The sequence below is a fragment of the Eucyclogobius newberryi genome, unplaced genomic scaffold, assembly GCF_026437365.1.
Source record: "Eucyclogobius newberryi isolate DKJ021-1_F unplaced genomic scaffold, fEucNew1.0.hap1 SCAF_9, whole genome shotgun sequence".
In the NCBI taxonomy this organism is placed as follows: domain Eukaryota; kingdom Metazoa; phylum Chordata; class Actinopteri; order Gobiiformes; family Gobiidae; genus Eucyclogobius; species Eucyclogobius newberryi.
The window spans coordinates 7,162,969-7,186,666 of record NW_027316532.1 but is presented as its reverse complement, the minus strand read 5'-3'; the positions used below and the strand labels follow the sequence as shown (position 1 = coordinate 7,186,666).

The following is a 23,698-nucleotide window of genomic DNA, read 5'->3' as shown; positions in this document are numbered from 1 at the left end:
TGGCGCCAATGGCTCGACAATGCCGCATCCTTGGCAGAGTTTTGCTTGGAAGAGGTATTTTAAAAATATATATTGTTTAATATTGAATTAACAAAATGATTCAAAGTTGTCTAAATATATTGAAACTACTGAAAACGAGGAATTGTGTGGAAACATTTGACTACAGCGTGTTAACAAGCCACATGCGGGTGAAGTGGTGAGAAGTGAGCTAACCGCAGCTAGCATCGGCAGCAGGTGCGCGAGACGAGTAACTTGGTTAATTAGATGGTTAAACTTTATATATTATTTTTTATCAATTTCGTAAAGCCCTAGCACATAACATTTTTAGCGGAAGAATTGACAAAAATATATATATCTTTATGAAGAAATAGTAAGGTTATAACTTTCTATTTCCACCCCCAGAAAATCGTTGCTTTTACCAAATGAATTGTTTTAACGTTTAATAAGAAATGAAGAATGCAATAATTGTGCACGTCTAACTTGGAACCAATGTGCAGGAAATTGTGCATTCAATTTAATAGTGTAAAGGAATGCATATTTTATAAACTGAAACATGTCCAATGTGCTGCACAGAAAACTATTAAAAACAAACAAATATACAATGACCAGTGCACATCTTTAAAAGTACTCTAAATACAAAAATAATAATACAAAAATAATCTGAATATAAAAGTAATTTAAAAACAACTAACAGACACAGAGGACCATACAACTTTAGTTAAAATCCAGATAATAAAAATGGGTCTTAAATCAGATGTTTAGAGCTGACCACAGAGAAGGTCCTGTCCTCTCTGGTTTTAAGTCTGTTCTTAGGCACACTTAACCCTGAAACACATACTTGCTGCTGCCTTGTGACTTTGATTAAGTCATGTATTTAGGAATATTACAACATTTTTAATAATGTGGCCTATTTTATTTGTTCTGAAGCAACTATGGCCACAAATAAAACAGTGGTTGAAGCTTCAATGCCGGGCTGTGCAGAAAGCGACACTGCTCGTGCCCTGCTCAAAGTGGTCCCAGCGCCCAGTCCTGCCCTGAAGCCCCCCTCGTCCTCTGCCCCCTTACTGCCCGGTTCCACCACCTCGGGCCCCATCATGGTGCTGGCAAAGATGGCTGCCCCCGGAGGAGTGAGGAGCACTGCCCCACAACAGGTACAAGTGTTACAACGGGAAACATTTGTGCTTGCTTATACATCTAGTACTGTATTTAATCAAAAGAGTGATGTGATGATACAAATCTAACTGTGATCTGATCCCAGTGACCACCTGCTGTTTTGGTGATATTGTCATGTTGGAATACAGTGCTGTTAAATGCAGCTCTATGTTCAAAAACATTTCCCCCTCGGACTACTTTTCGTCACTTCTCATTACACTTCAGTGAATAACCGGTGGATTTAACCAACTGTAAACTTTCAAAAGCAGCAGAGGGCTTTTACTTAAAGTCAATGCAAAGATATGAAATGTACATGAATATGCATAAAATGTGTATATTCATGGACCAAAGTGACGTCACACCATCGTTGCTATTGCCATCTTGAGGAGGAAAGCTGCATGCTCATGATGGGCCGGGCCAACAAAAAGTCTAGGGCGGTTAATTGGGACTAGTCGACTACAAGAAATCATCCATAACACACTTTATTCGTAAATATTCTGTCTGGAAGCCTTCAGTCACCATATTATTTATGTATTTAGTCTCAATGTACAACAGAAATGATTGTTAGACCAGCCGACTATATTAATCCTATCATTCCCAACAGCAGGTGACAAACACCTCCGGAGTCCAGCTTGGCCCCTCCCCTGCTCCAGGCCGCACGATGGTGATAACTGTGCCCAGAGCTGCTGCTTCTGCTGCTGCCCCTCAAACTATGACTGTGGCTCCTCGAGTGCCCCAAACCACCACCACACAGCTCCCGGCCAACTTCCAGATCCCTCCAGGTCAGGCAAAGGATGGGCCCCTGTGATATTCTAAATGTACCAAATATTTGAATTGCAGTGAATCCACGTACCACCTTCAGGAGCTAGTTTGAGTTTCACAGTCCTCCTATGTCATAATAAATCCACTTTGTTGTAAGCAAGCAAAACATATCTAGAAATGCAATAGTCAATTGCAATCAAATACTTGCAATTCCTCAGTCGTCCGAGGTTCCAAAGCTGAATTGAATTCTTTCAACTGGACAAAAGTCTCTCCATCTTAAAGCCACTACGCCCTCCTTTGAGGATAGAGAAGTACACATCCTGCCAAAGGAGAAGTTTCAGAGAGGTGTCCAAGAGGCTATATTGTGAGGAAAGGACAATCCATCCCTGAACAGAAATGACTAAGGTACAATCTGTCTCCTATTTACAACTCCACCCTCTGGCCGAAAACAATAATGCTAATCATAGTATGCTATAATAGGCATTCGATGACCCATTAGAGGCATGAATTGTTATGTTGAATATGACTTAGGTGACAGTTCATACCTTGTAAAAGCAGTTGTTGGGGTCAAAATGAGACCACTGTGTTCTGCATCTAATTAATTAAGATGCAGATGAACTGAAGAAGCTACTTTGATCAACGAGTGTCAAAACATATTCACTTTTTTTTTCACTTTTTCTTTCACAACTTTTCTCCAGTTTATAGAATTCAGTTTTCTTTTGCTATTAGCTAACTTAACTGCTGAGGCCCTACTGGTAAACACATTTATATGCATATACTGGGAACTTGTTTTACAGTTGTCTAGTTTATTTTGACAGAATTTTGAAGAAATTGTTGTTGATGATGTTGTTTAAAATCTTGTATTGATCATAGTTATTCTTAAGGCCATAAATGAACAAATGAGATGTATGAGGATGATTTCTGTGTACAGGTATGATGCTTATCCGCAGTGGCAGTGGGCAGTTGATGTTGGTGTCGCAGCAGGCGTTTGCTCAGGTCCATCAGCACGCTCCACGGCCCAGCACGGGACCCCCCACACCCAGGCTCCTCACTCCTCCGGTAGGTCGTCATCAGAAAGGCAAAAGCTCCAGCATCTCTTCAATATTTCAGGCCAAGGCTTCCAAACTGACCACGAGATGCACTGGGAGCCGCAACGCTCAGTCAGTTTATCAAGATTGTTGCAGCTACCAAAATATAGTATTATTCTGAATATTGTCGGACACACAAACAATATCCATACAGAAGTTACATGTATCTATACTTGAATTTATACTTCTCTTAAAAAGTCTCAAACAAGACAAAATTCAACCTTCCATGAACAGTTTTAGAATAGAATAGAACTAGTTTAATGCTGCGTTCATTTGGTACTCGAGAAACTGATCCCTCGGACAACAAACTTACTGCAAACAGTTTGTTATATTCACCGATTGGTTATTGCTGTTTGTGGGACCATGGTATAAGCAGATTAAACGACGATATTTAATGTTTAAACAACTCTGAGCGTTACACAGTTTTAATGCACTCAGGAGTAACTAAACTCCCTGTCATGGGTTAAAATTGTGTAACTGCTCCTTTTTGTTAAATCCTGAAATATCAGCTCAACCGCTGAAGGTTCAACTAGCTTCACAACAGCTCTTTATGGCTAATTTGAGTCATAGATCTTCAGACAGAGCAGGGCCTCCATTTAGCTTCATCCCCCCCAGCTGTAAAAAACTGTTGCTCAAACTACAAATATAATAAAAACACCCTTTTTTTCAATGCAGGCAACTCCTCCAACAGTCAAGCGGAATGACAAGGTGACCATGATCCGAATGACAGCTCCACCTAACTTCCAGACTCCTCCTGTACAGAAGATGGCCCTGGTAAACATACAATCACCAGCAATATTCACTCATGGAAATAACTGCGTCTTGGTTCAAACTGTCGGATAAATCAAGACTTTTAAATTGTGGAGGTCATCGGTGTACCTCCCAAACCCGCAATGGCCCGGTCCCCGAACCAGCCTCGAATCTACTCTTCGGCCCCAGAGCTAAAGAAGGAGGCTGTACAAAAGGCCCCGTAAACACTTTTGTTTCCATGCACTTGTAGTTAGTGGGGGAGTCCAGTAGGAGGCACTCCAGCCTCCTCCTTCTTTGGTGTTGTTGTTGTTGTTTTATGGCAGTCGACAGCCGAGTGTCGTATTACCGCCAGACTTTATTCCCCAGACTTTGTCGTAGTCCTAAAAGTTGTTCTTCCAGTGCTTTGACCTCCAGTGCTTTGACAAAGCCCAAGAGGTCATGAGATGCCTTTGTCAAGTCAAGGCACTGGAAGAAGAACTTTTAGGACTACGACAAAGTCTAAGGAATAAAGTCTGGCGGTAATGCAACACTCGGATGTCAACAACAACAACAACAACAACAACAACAACAACAACAACAACAACAACAACAACAACAACAACAACAACAACAACAACAACAACAACAACAACAACAACAACAACAACAACAACAACAACAACAACAACAACAACAACAACAACAACAACAACAACAACAACAACAACAACAACAACAACAACAACAACAACAACAACAACAACAACAACAACAACAACAACAACAACAACAACAACAACAACAACAACAACAACAACAACAACAACGTATCCTATAGAAGTTCTTCCTCCCCTCAGACTTTGTCGTAGTCCTTAAAAATTCTTATTCCATTGCTTTGGAAGTACAAAGCCCATGAGGTCATGGGACGTCTTTGTTGTTTTACAGAGCCCATGAGGTCATGGGACGTCTTTGTCGTTTTATCCTTTAGAAGTCCTTCTTCCATCACTCTGTCGTTTCTAGGCCCATGAAGTCAAAGCGCGTTAGAACATCCTCTGAAACAACAACAACTATTCTATGACAACGAGCTAGTCTCCGGTCTGGAGAGACGGGAGATGGCGGAGGAGAGTGGATCGGTGGTCGAAGACGTTCTGGACGGCGTGGAGGAGCAGCCTTTTCTGGCTGCACGTGCCCGGAAACGTAAAAAGTCCCTTAGCTCGTCCGAGGGTTCTGGGAATGAGCAGCAGGATGAGGCTGAAGCAATTGATATCCGGGGTGAGAGCAGAGACTGTAAGGTGATCATAAAGCTTGCACAGGATGGTGCATCCTTTAAGGAGTGGAATTCAGTGGCATTGTCAAAGAGCCTAACTGTAGCTGTGGGAGTGATCAAGAGTGCGAGTGTCCTAACCCTAACCCTGTGCAAGGATGCGGCTCAGCAACGGAAGGCGATTGGAACTAAACGTCTGGGTGGAAAGGACATTCTTGTGTTTGATGCTGAAAGAAACACGGTCAGAGGAGTTATCTTAGGTGTCCCTACGGCGACGTCTGTGGATGAAGTTAAGGAGAATTTGACGGGAGCTACGGTGGTGGACGCTAGGCGGTTGAAGGTGACCCGGTCTGGGGTAAGATGTGACAGCTTGTCGGTAATGGTAACACTTGAAGGAAGGTGCCTGCCTAGTAAGGTGTTCATTGGGTTCATGTGCCATGACGTTAGGCCATATGTTCCACCGCCCCTGCGTTGCTTTAAGTGCCAGCGCTTTGGGCATATTGCAGCGGTCTGTAGAGGGAGGCAAAGATGTGGTAAATGTGCAGGAGATCACGAGTATGGGAAGTGTGACGTGGGAGCAAAACTGAAGTGCTGTAACTGTGGGGAAGAACATAGCTCTGCCTACGGGGGATGCAGGTTTAGCAAAAGAGCTGCTGAGGTGCATAAAATAAAGGTATCTCAAGGTATATCCTATGCAGATGTAGTCAAGAAAGTTTCAAGTAACGAGTTTAGAGTAAATACAGAGAGAGGAGCGAGCGCTGCTCCCAGCCAGAGCGAAATGAGAAAGGCCAGCGTGGCTCCCAAGAAGTGTGAAGGTTTCAAGAGTGGAGGTCCCAAGTGTGCAGGCTCCAGAATTAATGAGAATACCCTGGTTGTGGATAGAGAGGATTTTGTACTCTTTATGGTGGATGTTGTAAACTGTGCTGCTCAGACTCAAAGCAGAACTGAAAGGATCAGGATCATTGCTAAAGCTGCAGGGAGATTCCTTGGAACAAAGGAGCTTGATTGGGCAGATATAGAAAACAGGCTAAATATGTCGGTGTAATCCCTCATTCGTCCAGGCGTGTTCCATAGTAGAAAAAGCTTCAGTTGTAGTCATCTGGACTCAGTTTGAAAAAATAGACGTTTCGACTCTCATCCAAGAGTCATTGTCAATAACAGAATTTAGGTCGAGAACTCCGATATTAATACTATTCTGTGGTAAGACCCGCCCATTGGGAGGAGCCTTCCTGAAGTAGAAAGAGTTGTTTGTTTCAATAGAAACTCCCCCCTTGTATCTACCGAGCTAGCCTATTCAGAATCTTAATGGGCTATTAGAAACCTCTTTGTCTTTGTGAGACCCTGGCTGAGGTACTCAGGGTGGTTGAGCCAGGGTCTCACAAAGACAAAGAGGTTTCTAATAGCCAGAACGTTCCGCAGATTGAACTCCCGCCCATTATTCCGAAGGCCAACCCGGCCCTTTCTCTATCATAAGCCTCACAGCAAATCAGCACATGCTCGACAGTCTCTGGCACCCGACAGTGACCACACAGACCGGTCGGATGTTTGCCTATCCTACTCAGTGACCAATTGAGTCCAGTATGGCCAATCCTCATGCGGGCGAAGGCCCTTTCCTCCCACGCGTTCCTGCCCATAGACCCGCAAGGACCCACACTACCCTGTATGTGATAGAGATGCCGTCCAGTAACACAGTGGCTCCAAAATTCCTGCCAAAGGCCGACCACATGACTCTTGATAACGGGCTTGATTTCAGATTTGCTTAACTCAACCGCCACATCAATTGATGGCCGCCTAAGGGAACGTTAAGCCAGTGTATCAGCCATTTGGTTACCATCCACCCCCACATGCGCAGGGACCCAAATGAAGGAAACCCTCACATCCTTCCTGGACAGGGAGAGCATCAGACAGAAGATGCCATTCAACACATCCTGTCTGCAATCCGATTTCCCAGATTTAATGCTTTGCAATGCAGAAAGGCTGTCAGAGGCCACCACAATGCCGCAACACTGCAAAGCAGATTCCGCCCATTCCAATGCCAACCGTATCGCTATGAGTTCCGACGTGAAAACAGAAAGGCGATCTGTCAACCTCTTCTTGACCGCCAGCCCCAGGTACCGTATTTTCCGGACTATAAGTCACACCTTTTTTTCATTGTTTTGGCCCCAAAGCAATGGAAGAAGTACTTTTAAGGACTACGGCAAAGTCTGAGGAATAAAGTCTGGCGGTAATGCGACACAAAGCCGGGGTGCGACTTATACTTATACTTATGCTTACACTCCGGAGCGACTTATATGTGATATTATTTGTTATTTTCACACTTGCAACCGCATTTCATACTCCAGTGCAACTTATGTTTTTTTCTTCTCTATTATGCATTTTTTGGCAACTTATAGTCCAGAAAATACGGTATATAAGCGCAGTGTCTAAAGAACAAAGTCTTAAGCATAAAGTCAAGCACATGCTAATTCGCTGTGCGACCTATGAAACTACAAGGCCGGGTTGGCCTTGTAGTTTCAGAATAATAGGCAGGAATTCAATCTGTGGAATATTCTTACATTCCAGTCACAGGGTTTGTGTGAGGCTGTAGTTGCTTACTTATATAACAAAGGGTTGGGTAGACGTTTATAGAGTTGGGGTGTGTTGAAGAATGTGCCGAGGAAGAGGATGATAGAATGTGTTCGGAACTCCTGTGCTTTGAACTCGTGGGCTTTGAAACACCAAAGTAGTAGAAGAAGAACTGAAGAATGGAGTCTATTGGATAAAGTCTAAAGCATACAGTCTGGCGCGGGAGAAGGCCAGCAGGGCGGCTATTGATTATGGCTGTATAGCCTACATGTCTGCGGCTGAGACTAACTTAAAGAAGCTTGATGTGGAGCAAGCCCAGGCCTTGCGCATCTGCTGTAGGGCTTTTAGGACCTCCCCTGTCTCGGCGCTGCAGGTTGAGTTGGGGGAATTGCCGTTACGGCTCCGGAGGCTAGAACTTCTGTTGGCTTACTGGGTGAATGTGCAAGGTCATACGAGCTCTCACCCGGTGAGGGACTTTCTCAGGGTTGATGGGGGGCAGAGTGAGGCTGGCGGTATGGTTTTTAGCCAGGTAGGAAATGCGAAGGCGCGGCTTGCGGGGGTTGGTGATCTGCGTGTGAGCCCGTCGGTGGCTTTGTCTGCTATAGCTCCGTGGAAGTTTGCCCCGGCTCCTGTTGATGTTAGCTTGCATGGCAAGCTTAGAGGAGTCGCTGGGAGGGCACCGCAGTTTGCCGTTCAAGCGCTCATCGATAAGCACTCAGGTGATGTGTTTATTTATACCGACGGGTCTAGGGATCCTGAGAGTGGGCGTACTGGCGCCGCTTATTTTGTGCCTGACCTGGGGCTAGCGGTCAAGAAGAGGTTGACAGATCGCCTTTCTGTTTTCACGTCGGAACTTATAGCGATACGGTTGGCGTTGGAATGGGCGGAATCTGCTTTGCAGTGTTGCGGCATTGTGGTGGCCTCTGACAGCCTTTCTGCATTGCAAAGCATTAAATCTGGGAAATCGGATTGCAGACAGGATGTGTTGAATGGCATCTTCTGTCTGATGCTCTCCCTGTCCAGGAAGGATGTGAGGGTTTCCTTCATTTGGGTCCCTGTGCATGTGGGGGTGGATGGTAACCAAATGGCTGATACACTGGCTAAACGTTCCCTTAGGCGGCCATCAATTGATGTGGCGGTTGAGTTAAGCAAATCTGAAATCAAGCCCGTTATCAAGAGTCATGTGGTCGGCCTTTGGCAGGAATTTTGGAGCCACTGTGTTACTGGACGGCATCTCTATCACATACAGGGTAGTGTGGGTCCTTGCGGGTCTATGGGCAGGAACGCGTGGGAGGAAAGGGCCTTCGCCCGCATGAGGATTGGCCATACTGGACTCAATTGGTCACTGAGTAGGATAGGCAAACATCCGACCGGTCTGTGTGGTCACTGTCGGGTGCCAGAGACTGTCGAGCATGTGCTGATTTGCTGTGAGGCTTATGATAGAGAAAGGGCCGGGTTGGCCTTGTGGTTTCGGAATAATGGGCGGGAGTTCAATCTGCGGAACGTTCTGGCGATCCAGTCACAGGGTTTGTGTCAGGCTGTGGTTGCTTACTTATGTAGCACAGGGCTGGGTAAACGTTTATAGAGGTGGGGGGTGTTGGAGACTGAGCCGAGGATGAGGAGCAAGAGGATGTTCTAACGCGCTTGGACTTCATGGGCCTAGAAACGCCAAAGTGATGGATGTTGTTGTTGTTGTTGTTGTTGTTGTTTTATGGCGGTTGGCATCCGAGTGTTGCATTACCGCCAGACTTTATTCCTCAGACGTTTCGTAGTCCTCAGACTCTGTCGTAGTCCGTAAAAGTACTCCTCCCATCGCTTTGGCGTTACAAAGCCCATGAGGTCATGATGTGTTTTTGTGACTAGAATAGTTGTTGTGTCAGAGACCAACCGGCTTTATTCCAGGGAGACTCTTCTTCACCTTCCTCGCCCTCTTTGACGTTCGGTGCTTTGGAAGTACAAAGCCCATGAGATCATGGGACGTCTTTGTTGTTTTACAAAGCCCATGAGGTCATGGGACGTCTTTGTCGTTTTATCCTTTAGAAGTCCTTCTTCCATCACTTTGGCGTTTCTAGGCCCATGAAGTCCAAGCGCGTTAGAACATCCTCTTGCTCCTCATCCTCGGCTCAGTCTCCAACACCCCCCACCTCTATAAACGTTTACCCAGCCCTGTGCTACATAAGTAAGCAACCACAGCCTGACACAAACCCTGTGACTGGATCGCCAGAACGTTCCGCAGATTGAACTCCCGCCCATTATTCCGAAACCACAAGGCCAACCCGGCCCTTTCCCTATCATAAGCCTCACAGCAAATCAGCACATGCTCGACAGTCTCTGGCACCCGACAGTGACCACACAGACCGGTCGGATGTTTGCCTATCCTACTTAGTGACCAATTGAGTCCAGTATGGCCAATCCTCATGCGGGCGAAGGCCCTTTCCTCCCACGCGTTCCTGCCCATAGACCCGCAAGGACCCACACTACCCTGTATGTGATAGAGATGCCGTCCAGTAACACAGTGGCTCCAAAATTCCTGCCAAAGGCCGACCACATGACTCTTGATAACAGGCTTGATTTCAGATTTGCTTAACTCAACCGCCACATCAATTGATGGCCGCCGAAGGGAACGTTTAGCCAGTGCATCAGCCATTTCGTTACCATCCACCCCCACATGCGCAGGGACCCAAATGAAGGAAACCCTCACATCCTTCCTGGACAGGGAGAGCATCAGACAGAAGATGCCATTCAACACATCCTGTCTGCAATCCGATTTCCCAGATTTAATGCTTTGCAATGCAGAAAGGCTGTCAGAGGCCACCACAATGCCGCAACACTGCAAAGCAGATTCCGCCCATTCCAACGCCAACCGTATCGCTATAAGTTCCGACGTGAAAACAGAAAGGCGATCTGTCAACCTCTTCTTGACCGCTAGCCCCAGGTCAGGCACAAAATAAGCGGCGCCAGTACGCCCACTCTCAGGATCCCTAGACCCGTCGGTATAAATAAACACATCACCTGAGTGCTTATCGATGAGCGCTTGAACGGCAAACTGCGGTGCCCTCCCAGCGACTCCTCTAAGCTTGCCATGCAAGCTAACATCAACAGGAGCCGGGACAAACTTCCACGGAGCTATAGCAGACAAAGCCACCGACGGGCTCACACGCAGATCACCAACCCCCGCAAGCCGCGCCTTCGCATTTCCTACCTGGCTGAAAATCATACCGCCAGCCTCACTCTGCCCCCCATCAACCCTGAGAAAGTCCCTCACCGGGTGAGAGCTCGTATGACCTTGCACATTCACCCAGTAAGCCAACAGAAGTTCTAGCCTCCGGAGCCGTAACGGCAATTCCCCCAACTCAACCTGCAGCGCCGAGACAGGGGAGGTCCTAAAAGCCCTACAGCAGATGCGCAAGGCCTGGGCTTGCTCCACATCAAGCTTCTTTAAGTTAGTCTCAGCCGCAGACATGTAGGCTATACAGCCATAATCAATAGCCGCCCTCATGACGGCCCGATAAATACCCAGGAGCGACCTTCTGCTGGCCCCCCAGTCCTGGCCGGATAGACAACGAAGCAAGTTATTCACCCTTTTGCATTTACCACTGACCTCATCAATGTGCCGACGCCAACTAAGCCTCTCGTCAAAGGTGACCCCCAAGAACCTCACCTCCCTGACCTGTTCGAGCACCTGCCCATGCAGTCGAAGGGAGACGTCCCTATGTCCATTGAAGAAACAGATCACTTGAGACTTCCGTACGGACAGTTTAAACCCCCACTTCAGGGTCCACTGCTCCACCTGCTGTATTGCCCTTTGCAGTTTCGCCTCGTAAAACCGGAGATTCCTCCCTCTCACCCATAGAGCGCCATCGTCAGCATAAAGGCTCCTCCCAACAGACCCATCCACGTCGTCAAAGATGTCCTTAATCATAACATTGAACAAGATAGGGCTACACACACTCCCCTGCGGGATCCCATTCTCCACCCCATAGACCCCAGAGTAAGCAGCGCCCACTCTGGTTTGGATACGCCGGCCAGACAGAAAGCTCCGGACCCAGTTAAACAGTTTACCCTTCACACCACACTTCCGCAGCTTAATGAGGAGCCCATCCTTCCAAACCATATCGTACGCCTTCTCCACATCAAAGAGCACCGCAATAACCTTTTCTTTCTGAGCCCTGGCCAGCTGGATATCAGATTCCAAACACAACACGGAATCCATGGTGTTCCTGCCCCTACGGAAACCACTCTGGTGCGCGGGAAGCAAACCCTGACTCTCCAAGAAGTAATCCAACCGCTCGGTAACCATGCGCTCCATCGTTTTCCCGAGCTGCGACGTCAAGGCAATCGGCCTATAACTTGAAGGGTCAGACGCTGGCCTACCCGGCTTCAGAACCGGCACCACCGTAGACTGTTTCCACGCAGATGGAACACAACCTGAATCCCAAACACGGTTGAAAAGACCCAGGACTAGCCCAAGCGTGTCATCAGTCAAATGAGAGAGCATGTCATAGCACACCTCATCTTTACCCGGGGCTGTCTGTTTCGCCTTAGAAAGTGCTCTCCTTAGCTCAAACAAACTAAACGGAAGGTCAAGGTCATCTTGAGTCGAAGGCTGGTGCCCAATCAGCTCAGAATTCTGGGCCAAAGTACTCTCCCTGTAGTGCCTTTCCGCAGGTGAGAGATTGTCAGAGCTGTGCACCGACACAAAGGTGCTGGCCAACAGTTCAGCTTTGTCAACGTCGCTGACTGCTTCAACACCATTCAGTATTAGGACCGGGGTCCCACGACGGCGCTCAACCCCATGCATCCGCTTAATCATCCCCCAAACATCCCCGAGACGCGTTTCTCTCCCAATTTTGGAACAATACCGCCTCCAATAGGCACTCTTGGCCGTTCTCACAGTTTTCCGCACAACAGCGCGGGCCCTCTTGTAGTCAATGAGGGCACCCTCAGTGTGGGCAACCCTTAGCCGGCGAAACGCCGCATTTCTCGCCCTAACAGCATGACCACATGCTTCAGTCCACCACGGCACCCGCTTCCTATGTCCACTACCACCACTCTTAGGAATCGTGCCTACCGCTGACTGCGTGATGAGCGAGACAATTGCACTATTGAGATCATCCACCTGAGTCAATCCTCCTTCCTGCAGAACCCTAGAACCATCATCAGCTTTCCTCAGGAAAGCCCCCCAGTTCGCCCTTGCCAACTGCCACCTCTGGATCCTCGTCCCCCTGACCACACAGCTCCCAAAGCCAATCACGGTGCGGACTAGATAGTGATCGCTACCAAAAGAAAGATTACCAAGAACCTCCCAACTACAAACACCAGCTAACTCCTTGGACACAAGTGTAAGATCTATTGCACTTTCCGCACCGGTCCCCATATCATAGCGGGTCCCACCCCCATCATTCAGACAAACCAACTCCCTTTGATTGATAAAACCCTCTACCACCTGCCCATACCTATCGGTACCACTACCGCCCCACAAAGCGCTATGCGCATTAAAATCCCCACACCACACGGCCTTTCCCCGAACATCCTTACCGATACTATGTAAGGACTCTAGCGTTAACTCACCACACGGATTATAAAGGTTAACCACAGTAACAGCTTCACCACCCAGCCAGACCCTCACCGCCAGGGCCTCCGGCGCTTTACTCACACTGACAACAACGTAATTTAGGTCATCTCGGACAAACACAGCCACACCTCCGCCTCTACCCTGCTCCCTATCATTCCTAACACACACATACCCTTGTATCCCAAAACCCCACCTAGGTCGTAACCAAGTCTCCTGCACGCACATAACGTGAGGCTTGTTCAACAAGGTAGAGACAAAATGCTTAAATTCCTGGCCATTAGCACGAAGACTACGCGCATTCCATTGCAAGACAACCACCGCCATTATGAGCCCCCGGAACCTGACGGCGCATCGGGAGCCCCCCCACTCCCACTGCCAGAATGGGGCAGGGCGCCCTCCCGCAGCGCATCCTCTATCTCCGTCCACTCGGGGCCCCCAGCTCCAAAGTACTTCCCTGCAGCCTTAGCGATGATCTTAGTCTTTTCGGATCTCTTCTTGGTTTGCCCAGTACAGTTAATCACTTCCACTATAAAGAGGAAGAAATCTTTCCTCTTCACAACCAGTACATCCTCCGCACCCACAGGGCCTCTGCCCGTGGAAGCCACACTCACGGGCATCCCAGTGGGGACCTCCCCCTGGCTGCGGGCAACGCTGCCCCCTCCCCTGTCGCCTAGGACACCAGCAGCACTGGCAGCCCCCACTGCATCCACCGTCACCTGACTACCAGACACCTTCTTGACCGCATCCGCGTAGGATATGCCTTGAGAGGCTCTAACTTTTTGCACCTCCGCAGCCCTCTTGCTGAACACGCATCCCCCGTAGGCAGAGCTATGCTCTCCCCCACAGTTACAGCACTTGAGTTTTGCTCCGTCGTCACACTTCCCATACTCGTGGTCTCCTGCACATTTACCACACTTCTGCTTCCCTCTACAGACCGCTGCAATATGCCCAAAGCGCTGGCACTTGAAGCAACGCAGGGGCGGCAGAACATATGGGCGTACGCCATAGCGCATGTACCCAACGCACACCACACGAGGCAGGATCCCACCTTCAAATCTAATCATTATCGACAGGCTGTCACACCTTACCCCATCCCGGGTCATCTTCAACCGCCTAGCATCCACCACCTTAGCTCCAGTCAAATTCTCCTTTATGTCATCCACAGATGTCGTCGTAGGGACGCCTACTATAACTCCCCTGACCGTGCCTCTTACAGCATCAGACACAAGAATGTCCTTCCCCCCCAGACACTTAGCTTCAATCGCCTTCCTTTGCTGAGCCACGTCCTTGCACACAACCAGCAGCGAGCCATCCCTAAGGACACTCGCATGCTTGACCACTCCCACAGCTACAGTCAGGCTCCTTGTCAACGCCATCGGATCCCACCCCTTAAAGGACGCATTATCCTGCGCGAGCTTTATGAACACCTTACACTCTGAACTCACATCCCCGACATCTGCAACCCCCCCGCCCTGCTCCTCACTGAGAGAGCCCTCCATAGACGAGCAAGAAGACGCCCTACGCTGCACAGGATCAGTGGCTCCAGGGGAGTCCTCCCCGCTGTTCATATCGTCACCGACCAGGTCACGCTTCCTCTTCTTCTTCCCCGTCATACGGACCGAGGCGTTCCTCTATGTTGTCGTAATATCCAAACTGTTGTCGTTGTAGTTTTTTATGGCAGTTGGCATCCAAGTGCACGAGGTATTGTTCGTTGTTGTGTTGTTGTTGTTGTAAGGTGCATGGAAGAAGGACTTCTAAAGGATAAAACGACAAAGACGTCCCATGACCTCATGGGCTTTGTAAAACAACAAAGACGTCCCATGATCTCATGGGCTTTGTACTTCCAAAGCACCGAACGTCAAAGAGGGCGAGGAAGGTGAAGAAGAGTCTCCCTGGAATAAAGCCGGTTGGTCTCTGACACAACAACTATTCTAGTCACAAAAACACATCATGACCTCATGGGCTTTGTAACGCCAAAGCAATGGGAGGAGTACTTTTACGGACTACGACAGAGTCTGAGGACTACGAAACGTCTGAGGAATAAAGTCTGGCGGTAATGCAACACTCGGATGCCGCCATAAAACAACCGCCATAAAACAACAACAACAACAACAACAACAACAACAACAGCAGGAATAAAGTCTAAGGAATAAAGTCTGGCGGTAATGTAACACTTGGATACCAACCGCCATAAAAAACAACAACAACAAGAATACAGTCTAAGATAAGATAAGATAAGATAAGACGTACTACTACAGTGGGTGGCTGTAATGTAACACTTGGATACCAAGCGCCATAAAATACCAAAGAAGAAGAAGAAGCCCGAATCAGAAAGCTGCTGTGTGTACCTGTGAGGTTCAATAAAGCTCCTGAACCTGTCCTCGTGTCTCCATATTGTTTCCACCTATCCGAATATCCAGCCTGGCCTTAAAGGTGGAATGGACGATTTTTTTCAGCAAATTTTTTATCATATTTCCTCGTGGCGTGGATAAATAATTTGTCCTGCCACGTATCAATCATCAAACGCACCTATCGCTCACCTGCAGCCGCGTGCGGTTCGTGCCCACGTTTCTGCGTGCCTAAGCGCATGGATCTATCATAATATAGTTCTCTCAGTGTACGGGGCAAAATGAAGACGGAGAAAGACAGTTCGAGCTGACGCAGAAGTGGACAGAAATCTACGGGAGACAAGAGATGCGATGCGCTCCGTTGCGCTAATAAACAAACGCACGTGTGTGTTGTATCAGTCCGCACGGGGGAGTGCGCATGCGCACTTCCGCCTGCGTTCTCAAATCGCCGAAAAATCGTCCATACCACCTTTAAGTAGTGCTTTGGCCGGCCCCCCAGAGCAGTGACAGCTACACACCTGAACCAGCACCTTGCAGTCCACAGAGTCCGGAGTTATCTCTCCAACAGAGGCCATGCCAACTTTCAGTGATGTGAGCACAGTAGATGTAAAATAACAACACACAAACAACAATAATGAACTTTCTGTTGTTGTTTTGTTTTTTCAGGAAACGTTGGAAAATGTGAAGAAGTGTAAGGACTTTCTGGCGACGCTCATCAAACTGGCCTCGGGTAACTCAGGAAACATGGCCAACAACGTCCAGGGCCTGGTGAAAAATCTGCTGGTAAATAAATAAATAAATAAATATGGAGCCAAAAGAGGTCCATAATAATATTTGAAACTGAAAAACAAACAAATGTGTAACGTGGGAAATCATGTTGTAATGTTGAACTTTTAAAAATTAGAAAATCATAGTTCATAATTTTCAATTAGAATTTTATTTCACCGTCACCTTTGGATCATCTTTTTAAAGGTTCCATCTCATGCTATTTTTCCCATTTTGTAGTCTTCCCTAAGAGCATATTGATAATAATAAGTGTTGTGCAACACCCATAACATAATAGTTATAAAATATCACCCATATCACAAACTCAGAAATGCAGACGGATTAATTTGAGATTCGCCCCCACCCTTGCGAAGAGCAATCTGCGTCCCCAGCCCAAGTCCAGCCCAAGTCCAGCCCAAGTCCAGCCCAAGTCCAATAATGATAATACATTAAACCTTTTGGACACTCAAACATGCTTTACAATACACAAAGTAAAAGGACAACAAATCAAGAAAATGCAAGTTTGAACAGGTGAGTGACCGACCCCGGGTAAAGTCCCTGCAACAACAGACTATATCTATGAATCTGAAATATGTGACTTGAAAAGATGAAACAGATCTTTTGAATTTAAACTTCAGGAAATCAATTAATTTGAATTGAATTAATTAAACATTAAATGTTATGTTTAATGTTACCTTAAATTATGGAGCTCTTTTGGCTTCATAAATAAAGGAATTTAAATGTTTTTAAGAACTTCAGTAAACAACAAAAACATTTTTTCTAGGAAGGGAAGTTGGAAGCAGAGGAGTTCACAGAGCAGCTGTATCGGGAGCTGAAGTCCACCCCACAGCCCTGTCTCGTGCCTTTCCTGAAGGTGACTGCAGTTCAATGTACAATTTGTGTACAATTCTGTTACCTAGTACCATGCAGGTTCAAATTCTCTCTTAATTCAGATATCAATAATTTTATTAAACTGATAATTGATCACCAAAACGGGAGGGAATGGGGTATGACTTGGTTGAAAAAGATGTATTTATGTTTTTCTATTTGTGTCTCGTTTTGTTGCACGCTTTCATTTTCAAGACAAATCTCTCCCCTTTTAGAGACCCTAACCTGGATATTCTTATTAACATACATCGTATTGTAAAGATGTTTTTCTCACCAGAAAAGTCTCCCCGCTGTAAGAATCATGACTCCAAACCCACTGCTTTTCATTCAAACAGCACTTAAAACCTCCAACCCTCCCAAATCTACCACTGGCACAGGAAAGCAGGTACACCTCACAGACAACGTGAATATGTTTGAGTTATTCAACAGAAGAGCACCATAATGCAGCAACTTTTTCTATTCGTATACAAAGCTGATGCCGCCGCCCAGGCCCGGCCCAGTGGCGTCTGTTGCCCCCAAGCAAACGGGACTACAGTCTGCACGGAACTATACAGGTGACACATTTCTTTATTTATAACAAATATATATGGCTTTTGATAATATGGTTCATGGTTATAGACAAGACAGGCTTTTAAAATACCCGTTAGCTTAAAGGTGACATTGTGCAAAATCAACTTTATTTAACAGTTTTTCCTCATCATTAGTTCACTCAAAGTTGTACTTTGATTGGCTCCTTCATGTTTGAGTAATCCTTTATTGTCCTGCAACTGAGCCTCGAGTGCTCAGAAAACGTCTGTTCTCACCTGCCACCTATCCCCGCCCACATATCTGTGTGATAACTCTGAGGCTGTGTCCGGCTGTCCAAACTATTACCTGCTTAGGGCATTAAATAGGGGTCATACCATTTGGTATTGGTGTCTGAATGTCAGGCAGGTGAAAACTTGACCACAAGGCTTTGTGAGATTCAGTGACAAGTCTTTGACTGGACACAAATCGACTGAATGAAACGAAAGAGCTGTTGAAGTGCACTGTTGACCCGTAAACCACTCCTAAATAAACCATTAGCTGTAAAGTTGCTAGCGTTTGCGGCTTACCTTAGCTTGAGCTGTACAAAGATCACAATCTCAGGCAAAAAGTAGAATAATCCAGTCCGTTTGTGGGCTACATGTTAAATAAAGCTTGCATGTGGATGATCAGTCCTAAAATAATATGTGTGTGTCAGACTGATTTAACCAATATTCATAACAGAAATCTATTTTTATCTGAGGTTTGCTGATTTTTTTTCTCTCCCAGATGCCAGAGTCGTGTGAATGAGTGCTCTGGTGAATAGGGCAGTACTATGTAGTGTTTGAGGCGTTAGGGGACATTCAGACACAGCCTGAGAATACATAGGGTTCTTAAATGATACATAGTCTCTTTTTAAAATACAAGCATGTGAATGACAATCTTGCAATCTTGAAATAAATAAAAGTGTGCTTATCCAGTGTCATTCTCACAAATCATTGTATTCCCCCAAAGTTTGAACTTTTCTCCAAAAGAAATGTGCTTTTACTGTCACAATTTGCTGTTGACCCAATCCAGTCATTTCGATCTGCAGTCAGTGTGATTGCCTACTGTCATTTATGGTATACAATACAAGGTGTTTGAACTTGTAAATCGTTAGCAACATAGGCTCATAGATAACGTTTAGGTTTAACGAAAACGTTCTAATTTCTGTTTTTCTTCACAGGCACACTCCCTATGAGACCATTTCATGAGCAGCCTCGTCAAACACCCAAAAGTGTCTCAGGATCCTATAAGTAAGCCATTTTATTTAATTTGAGTTGTTTTGTCAGGGTGGATAGTGGCACGATTATCTTTGTTTTTCAGAGAAGATGATGACATAAACGACGTGGCTTCTATGGCTGGAGTGAATCTCCGGGAGGAAAATGCTCAGATCCTCACCACTCAGGTCGGCGCTGTGGTGCAATCCTGCCAAGACCAGCCTTTCCTCGCCCCAAACGCACTGCTCGCCAGAGTCCTACAAATGGGTAACAGTCCTGAAAGTAACCAAGTTTAAGTAAAAGTACTGTGCTTAAGTAAAAGGTTTAGGGATCTGCGCGTAGCGGTTGAAGTAGTACTCAATTTGTACACATTTCTCACAATTTTTTTGTGTGAAATGCGGTGACCTTAATCTTGAAGTATTGTCCGATTTTATTAGTCAATCAATTTCTCAATGTCTCAAGACTTTTAATATATATATTTTGGCAGCTTGTCATCGTGAACTTTAGTTTGTAGGGTAAAAAACAACAACACTTAAGCACAGTACACAGTTACTTTTGTCCTTCCAGTGTTTTGTTACTTTGCATTACTGATTTCACTCAATTACAATTTACTCCTACTTCACTATATTTGAGAGCAGGTTGTTGTACTTTGTTTTACTCCGACTGAATACCTTTCATGTTTACCGTTTCCCTGTTTTCCACCGTGGTTGTGTCATGGAATGTTTTTTCTTCTTTAATATCGGCCTTCTTCTGCCTCTTCTCCCAGGTCAGCCTTTGGGGGTCACAGAGGTGGGTCCAGAGGTGGTCGCGCTGGTCTCTCACGCCAGTCAGGAGTATCTGCGCACTTTGCTGGAAAAAATGTCCGTGATGGCCCAACACCGCAAGAACCTTGTCAAGGTCACAGCATTTATATTTCATTAGAGTTTTCTGACACACAGTTCCAAAAGATTTCTGTTTAGCCAGAGCTAGAATGTAATTTTCTCTGTGTTTATATCTTGACAGGACGACTGGTTACACTCCAAAGTGAGCGACGTTCGAGCTCAGATGAAGTTTCTGGAGGACGTGGAGACTTTGAAGAAGAAGAAGAAAGATGAAGAGGAGAGAGAAAGGCTGCTGCGGCTGGCACGAGTGAGTTTTCCAAAACACATCCAAGTGTTACACAATACAGATGTACCACCTGTCCCCCTTTTGGTGGTCCTGCACTCACATTTAGGCCTCTGTCCCACTTAATTAGAGAATGTCCCACTTTGTCATTGATGCCACATGAATTGTATATAAAATACTGAAATATTGACGATATTAAGCTTTTTAAATATACTTATCATATCATATCACAACAAATATGTCAAACTAAAAACTGAACAGACAAAACAGATTCAATCGAGGCATATGTAGACTGAATAAGGAAAATCATGACTAAAATAGGCCTTTTTAGAGTTTTAATTCGAAAAACTGTAAATCAGATAGAGCCTTGGTCTACTTTTTTGTTGCGATATCGATACTGCTGCAATTAATTGTGCAAAAAAATTATATGATAAGGCTGAGCCAAATTATATTCCTGTTTGCCATAACCCCACCGACCTGGTATAAAATTATCCGACTGAAAAAAAAACAATAAATCAGCATTTTGATAAAAAAAATACGCCAAATTATTTTATTTTTCAAATATTTCACCGGCTCACCGACCGTCTTTCCTAAACGGCCTTGTAGAATGATTTTATAGTGCTGTTATAACTATCTTTCATCCCAAGGGACAAATAACGCATTGTGCATCGCACATGTATCTTCATTTTCTGTCCTCATGACTCTGTAATCAATAGACCATGTAGGAGGGAATCTATATTGCTTTTTACATGTTGATTTGCCCTTGTCAGCGCCACTCGCCTGGCCACCGCTCATACCGTTCTATGTCACGGTGTGGCTTCATTTAAATTTGACTTACGCTATGCATTCTGGGAGGGAAACACGCCCAGCAGCGTCATCACAACAAACATGGCGGCGCCGCATGTTCCCCCCGCTCGCCTTCGCTACCAAAATAAAAGATATCGCCGTACAAAAGGTCCATTGAAATATCTTAAAATCGGGTTGATCGAGACGTTTTCCGTCATTAACTGTTGAAGCCTGACCCCTGGTGGTCAAAAATTCATTCAAAAATAAGAATGTACCCACCGACCGACCCACTTGAAAAATGTTGGGTCGGGTTACAGCAAACAGACAATTTGTTTGGCGTAGCCTAATATTTTTTTTTCTTGCAAATAAATTAAGACTTTTTCATTGTATTCCTGGGTTGTTATATATTTGCACCTATTGCTCAACAAATCATATGGTGTTTTTTTTCAATGAGTTTTACGAGTTTCCTGCTCAAAATAATTTAACACATAAATCATTTGTTTCTGATTTGAAAAAGTAAAGTAATAAATAATGCCCAACGCCTGTCTGTCCACAGCGCCGCTCACATATGGAAGACCCAGTGATGCTGCAGCTAAAGCAAAAGGCCAAAGAGGTATTTTAGGTTATTTTTCTCTTACATTTTTCAGATTTAATAAACACGTTTACACTTTCTACAATCAAGTAAATCTGCTTGCTGCAAAATGAAATGATGGCAGTGTTGTGAGTTTGGCTTGCAGTTCAAAGATGATGTTAATTGCTAATTTGGTAATAAAGCTGTGTGTGCGGTGCGGAGCCTGAGGTAAGCCAGAGGTAAGGTGAGGTAAAATGAAAGAAAGCACAGAGTGTGTTCTATTTAAAGAAGCGTGGTTCATCAGACACTTCTCAAACCTACACTCGGCTCTGTACTGTCCAAAGCAAACCAAAACTCTTATTTGACACGACAAATTATGATCACTTGAGTCTTTTTTCTGTACGGTACTTGGAAGCAGTCTGATTGTGGTTTTTTTTCCAGACAGTGGACAGTTCCATGCACATTATCACTGCTGGCACAATATTACTATATCGACTTATCGTTCAGTATATATTAGCCTGGAACTATATTTTCTGGGTGTCTTTTTGTGTAGTTTGGTAAGAATTAAGCGAGTAAGAGTGGTTAATGATTAACTTTCATAGCTAATTACAGTACTATTGTATTTCATTCTGATATTTATTTATTTATTGTAGCTCATGTTATTTTACAACATTATACATTTAGAAAAGGGTTTACTGGGAATATCCTGCTGTAGAGTTATTGTGTCTGTGGCATAAAGTAGTTTCAACCTTATCGTTTATCATCATATTTCAACAGTTGATAGTTGAGCGCCCCCTGCTCCATCCCTACACCGTCCTCGCTGACCAGAAAAAAATGTCATCTTAAATGTACATTAACTTCTCATTGTCGATGTTATTGTTTTGCCTGAAATGTTCCACAGTATGGCATTAAACTTAAGTGTTTATCTTACAGCAATTAAATGATCAGATGTTATAAAGTTCTATATAGACAATAACATGCATAAGAATGAACTGAAAGGTAAATAAAGCACGGCAATTGTCACGAATCATCATGTGTGACGTGCCATCCACGAATCGGTACCAAAGATTTGTCCAAGCCACAAACCACTTTTGAAGAGGTGAAGATTCTAGGCCGGGAAAAGATATGGTTAAAAAAAGAGAACACCTCCAAACAGAAATGGAGCTTTAAGATTCATTCATTCATTTTCTACCGCTTTTCCCATTAGGGGTCGCGGGTGACTGGAGGCTATCTTTGGGCCTTAAGTGGGGTACACGCTGGACAGTGGCCAACACATAGACACACAGGCTACCATTCACTCTCACATTCATTCACTAGGGCCAATTTTGCCTTACACTTTCTTTGGGCGGTGGAGGAAACTGGAGAACCCGGAGAGAGCCCACAGTAACACAGGGAGGACATGTGATGTTGGTCTGACCGGGATTCAAACCCTTGATCTCCTTCTTGGGGAGACGCCAATAAATTCAATGTTTTGTATTTTCAGTTGCAGCAATTGGAGCAGGCGGCGCTCCTGCAGAGGGAAGCCAACCTCGCGGCTCTGGCTGCGATTGGGCCCCGGAGGAAGAGGCTAGATGGACAGGTGTGTACTTTGGGCAAAGAAATGGGGCTCAATACTTTTGCACGCTGCACTTTTCAATTTATTTTTAAATTGAATCTGTTATCTATAATTTTCCTTCCACGTCACGATTGTGTGCCACTTTGTGTTGCTCTTTCACCAAAAATGTCCACAAAAATAAAAAAGTTTGTGGTCATGGCATGACAAAATGTGGGAAAGTTTCACAGTTTGAATTATTTTCTTAATTGTTGATTCCAGCCAGTAATTATTGTGTATTTAGTCTCTTTGTCGCATTCTCCCGTGTCCAGTAGTTTCTGAATGTCTCTCCCTACACTAAACCTAATGTTGCTGCCCTAAAGAAATTATGGGAAATGATGTCTTTGTAACATTTGTAAATAATTAAACTCAGCATTATGTGTGTATGTGTTAGGTTTCTGTTCTGCCACGTCCCGACGTTCCGAGAGTGACCCGGGTCATAATGAGGGACCTGCTGCAGTGTATGGAGCAGGGCCGCTTCCTCCGACACTCCCTCACTCTCTACAGAGCCATGCAGTGAACCCCAAACAGGGACGTGTGCGCTCGCTACAATCACCACAACAAACAAACATCAAAACTTCTGGATCTCAATGTGTTTCCATGTATATCATTTGAATTCTATTAAGTAATTGTTTGTTATTGCTGTTCACTATTTAGCACTTTTGACGTAGAAAGTAGAAAAAAATGATTGATTTTGTTAGTCACTTCACAAATGGAGGTATGCGGTGTTCTTTGAGTTATTGTTTC

At 45.3% G+C, this 23,698-nt stretch overlaps 1 protein-coding gene across 1 annotated transcript; it reads left to right on the top strand.

Annotated features, from left to right (window-relative positions):
• Nucleotides 1-931: 931 nt before the first annotated feature.
• On the top strand, nucleotides 932-23,516 carry LOC140354319 (transcription initiation factor TFIID subunit 4-like). Its single transcript, XM_072439283.1, has 16 exons — nucleotides 932-1,151; nucleotides 1,757-1,934; nucleotides 2,846-2,973; nucleotides 3,678-3,776; nucleotides 3,869-3,958; nucleotides 16,150-16,266; nucleotides 17,033-17,122; nucleotides 17,414-17,521; nucleotides 17,609-17,690; nucleotides 18,866-18,935; nucleotides 19,006-19,166; nucleotides 19,666-19,796; nucleotides 19,902-20,027; nucleotides 21,346-21,402; nucleotides 22,844-22,939; nucleotides 23,346-23,516. Exons 1-16 carry the CDS (start codon nucleotides 933-935, stop codon nucleotides 23,469-23,471), a joined length of 1,878 nt encoding a protein of 625 aa, XP_072295384.1. The 5' UTR covers nucleotide 932; the 3' UTR covers nucleotides 23,472-23,516.
• Nucleotides 23,517-23,698: the final 182 nt, after the last annotated feature.

What these genes read in the sequence shown, in the direction of transcription:
- LOC140354319 (XM_072439283.1), top strand. Translation starts at nt 933, where the DNA reads ATGGCCACAAATAAAACAGTGGTTGAAGCTTCAATGCCGGGCTGTGCA. An exon ending in CAACTTCCAGATCCCTCCAG is followed by an intron (nt 1,935 to 2,845) that starts GTCAGGCAAAGG and finishes TTCTGTGTACAG; the next exon opens with GTATGATGCTTATCCGCAGT. An exon ending in GCCTGGTGAAAAATCTGCTG is followed by an intron (nt 16,267 to 17,032) that starts GTAAATAAATAA and finishes CATTTTTTCTAG; the next exon opens with GAAGGGAAGTTGGAAGCAGA.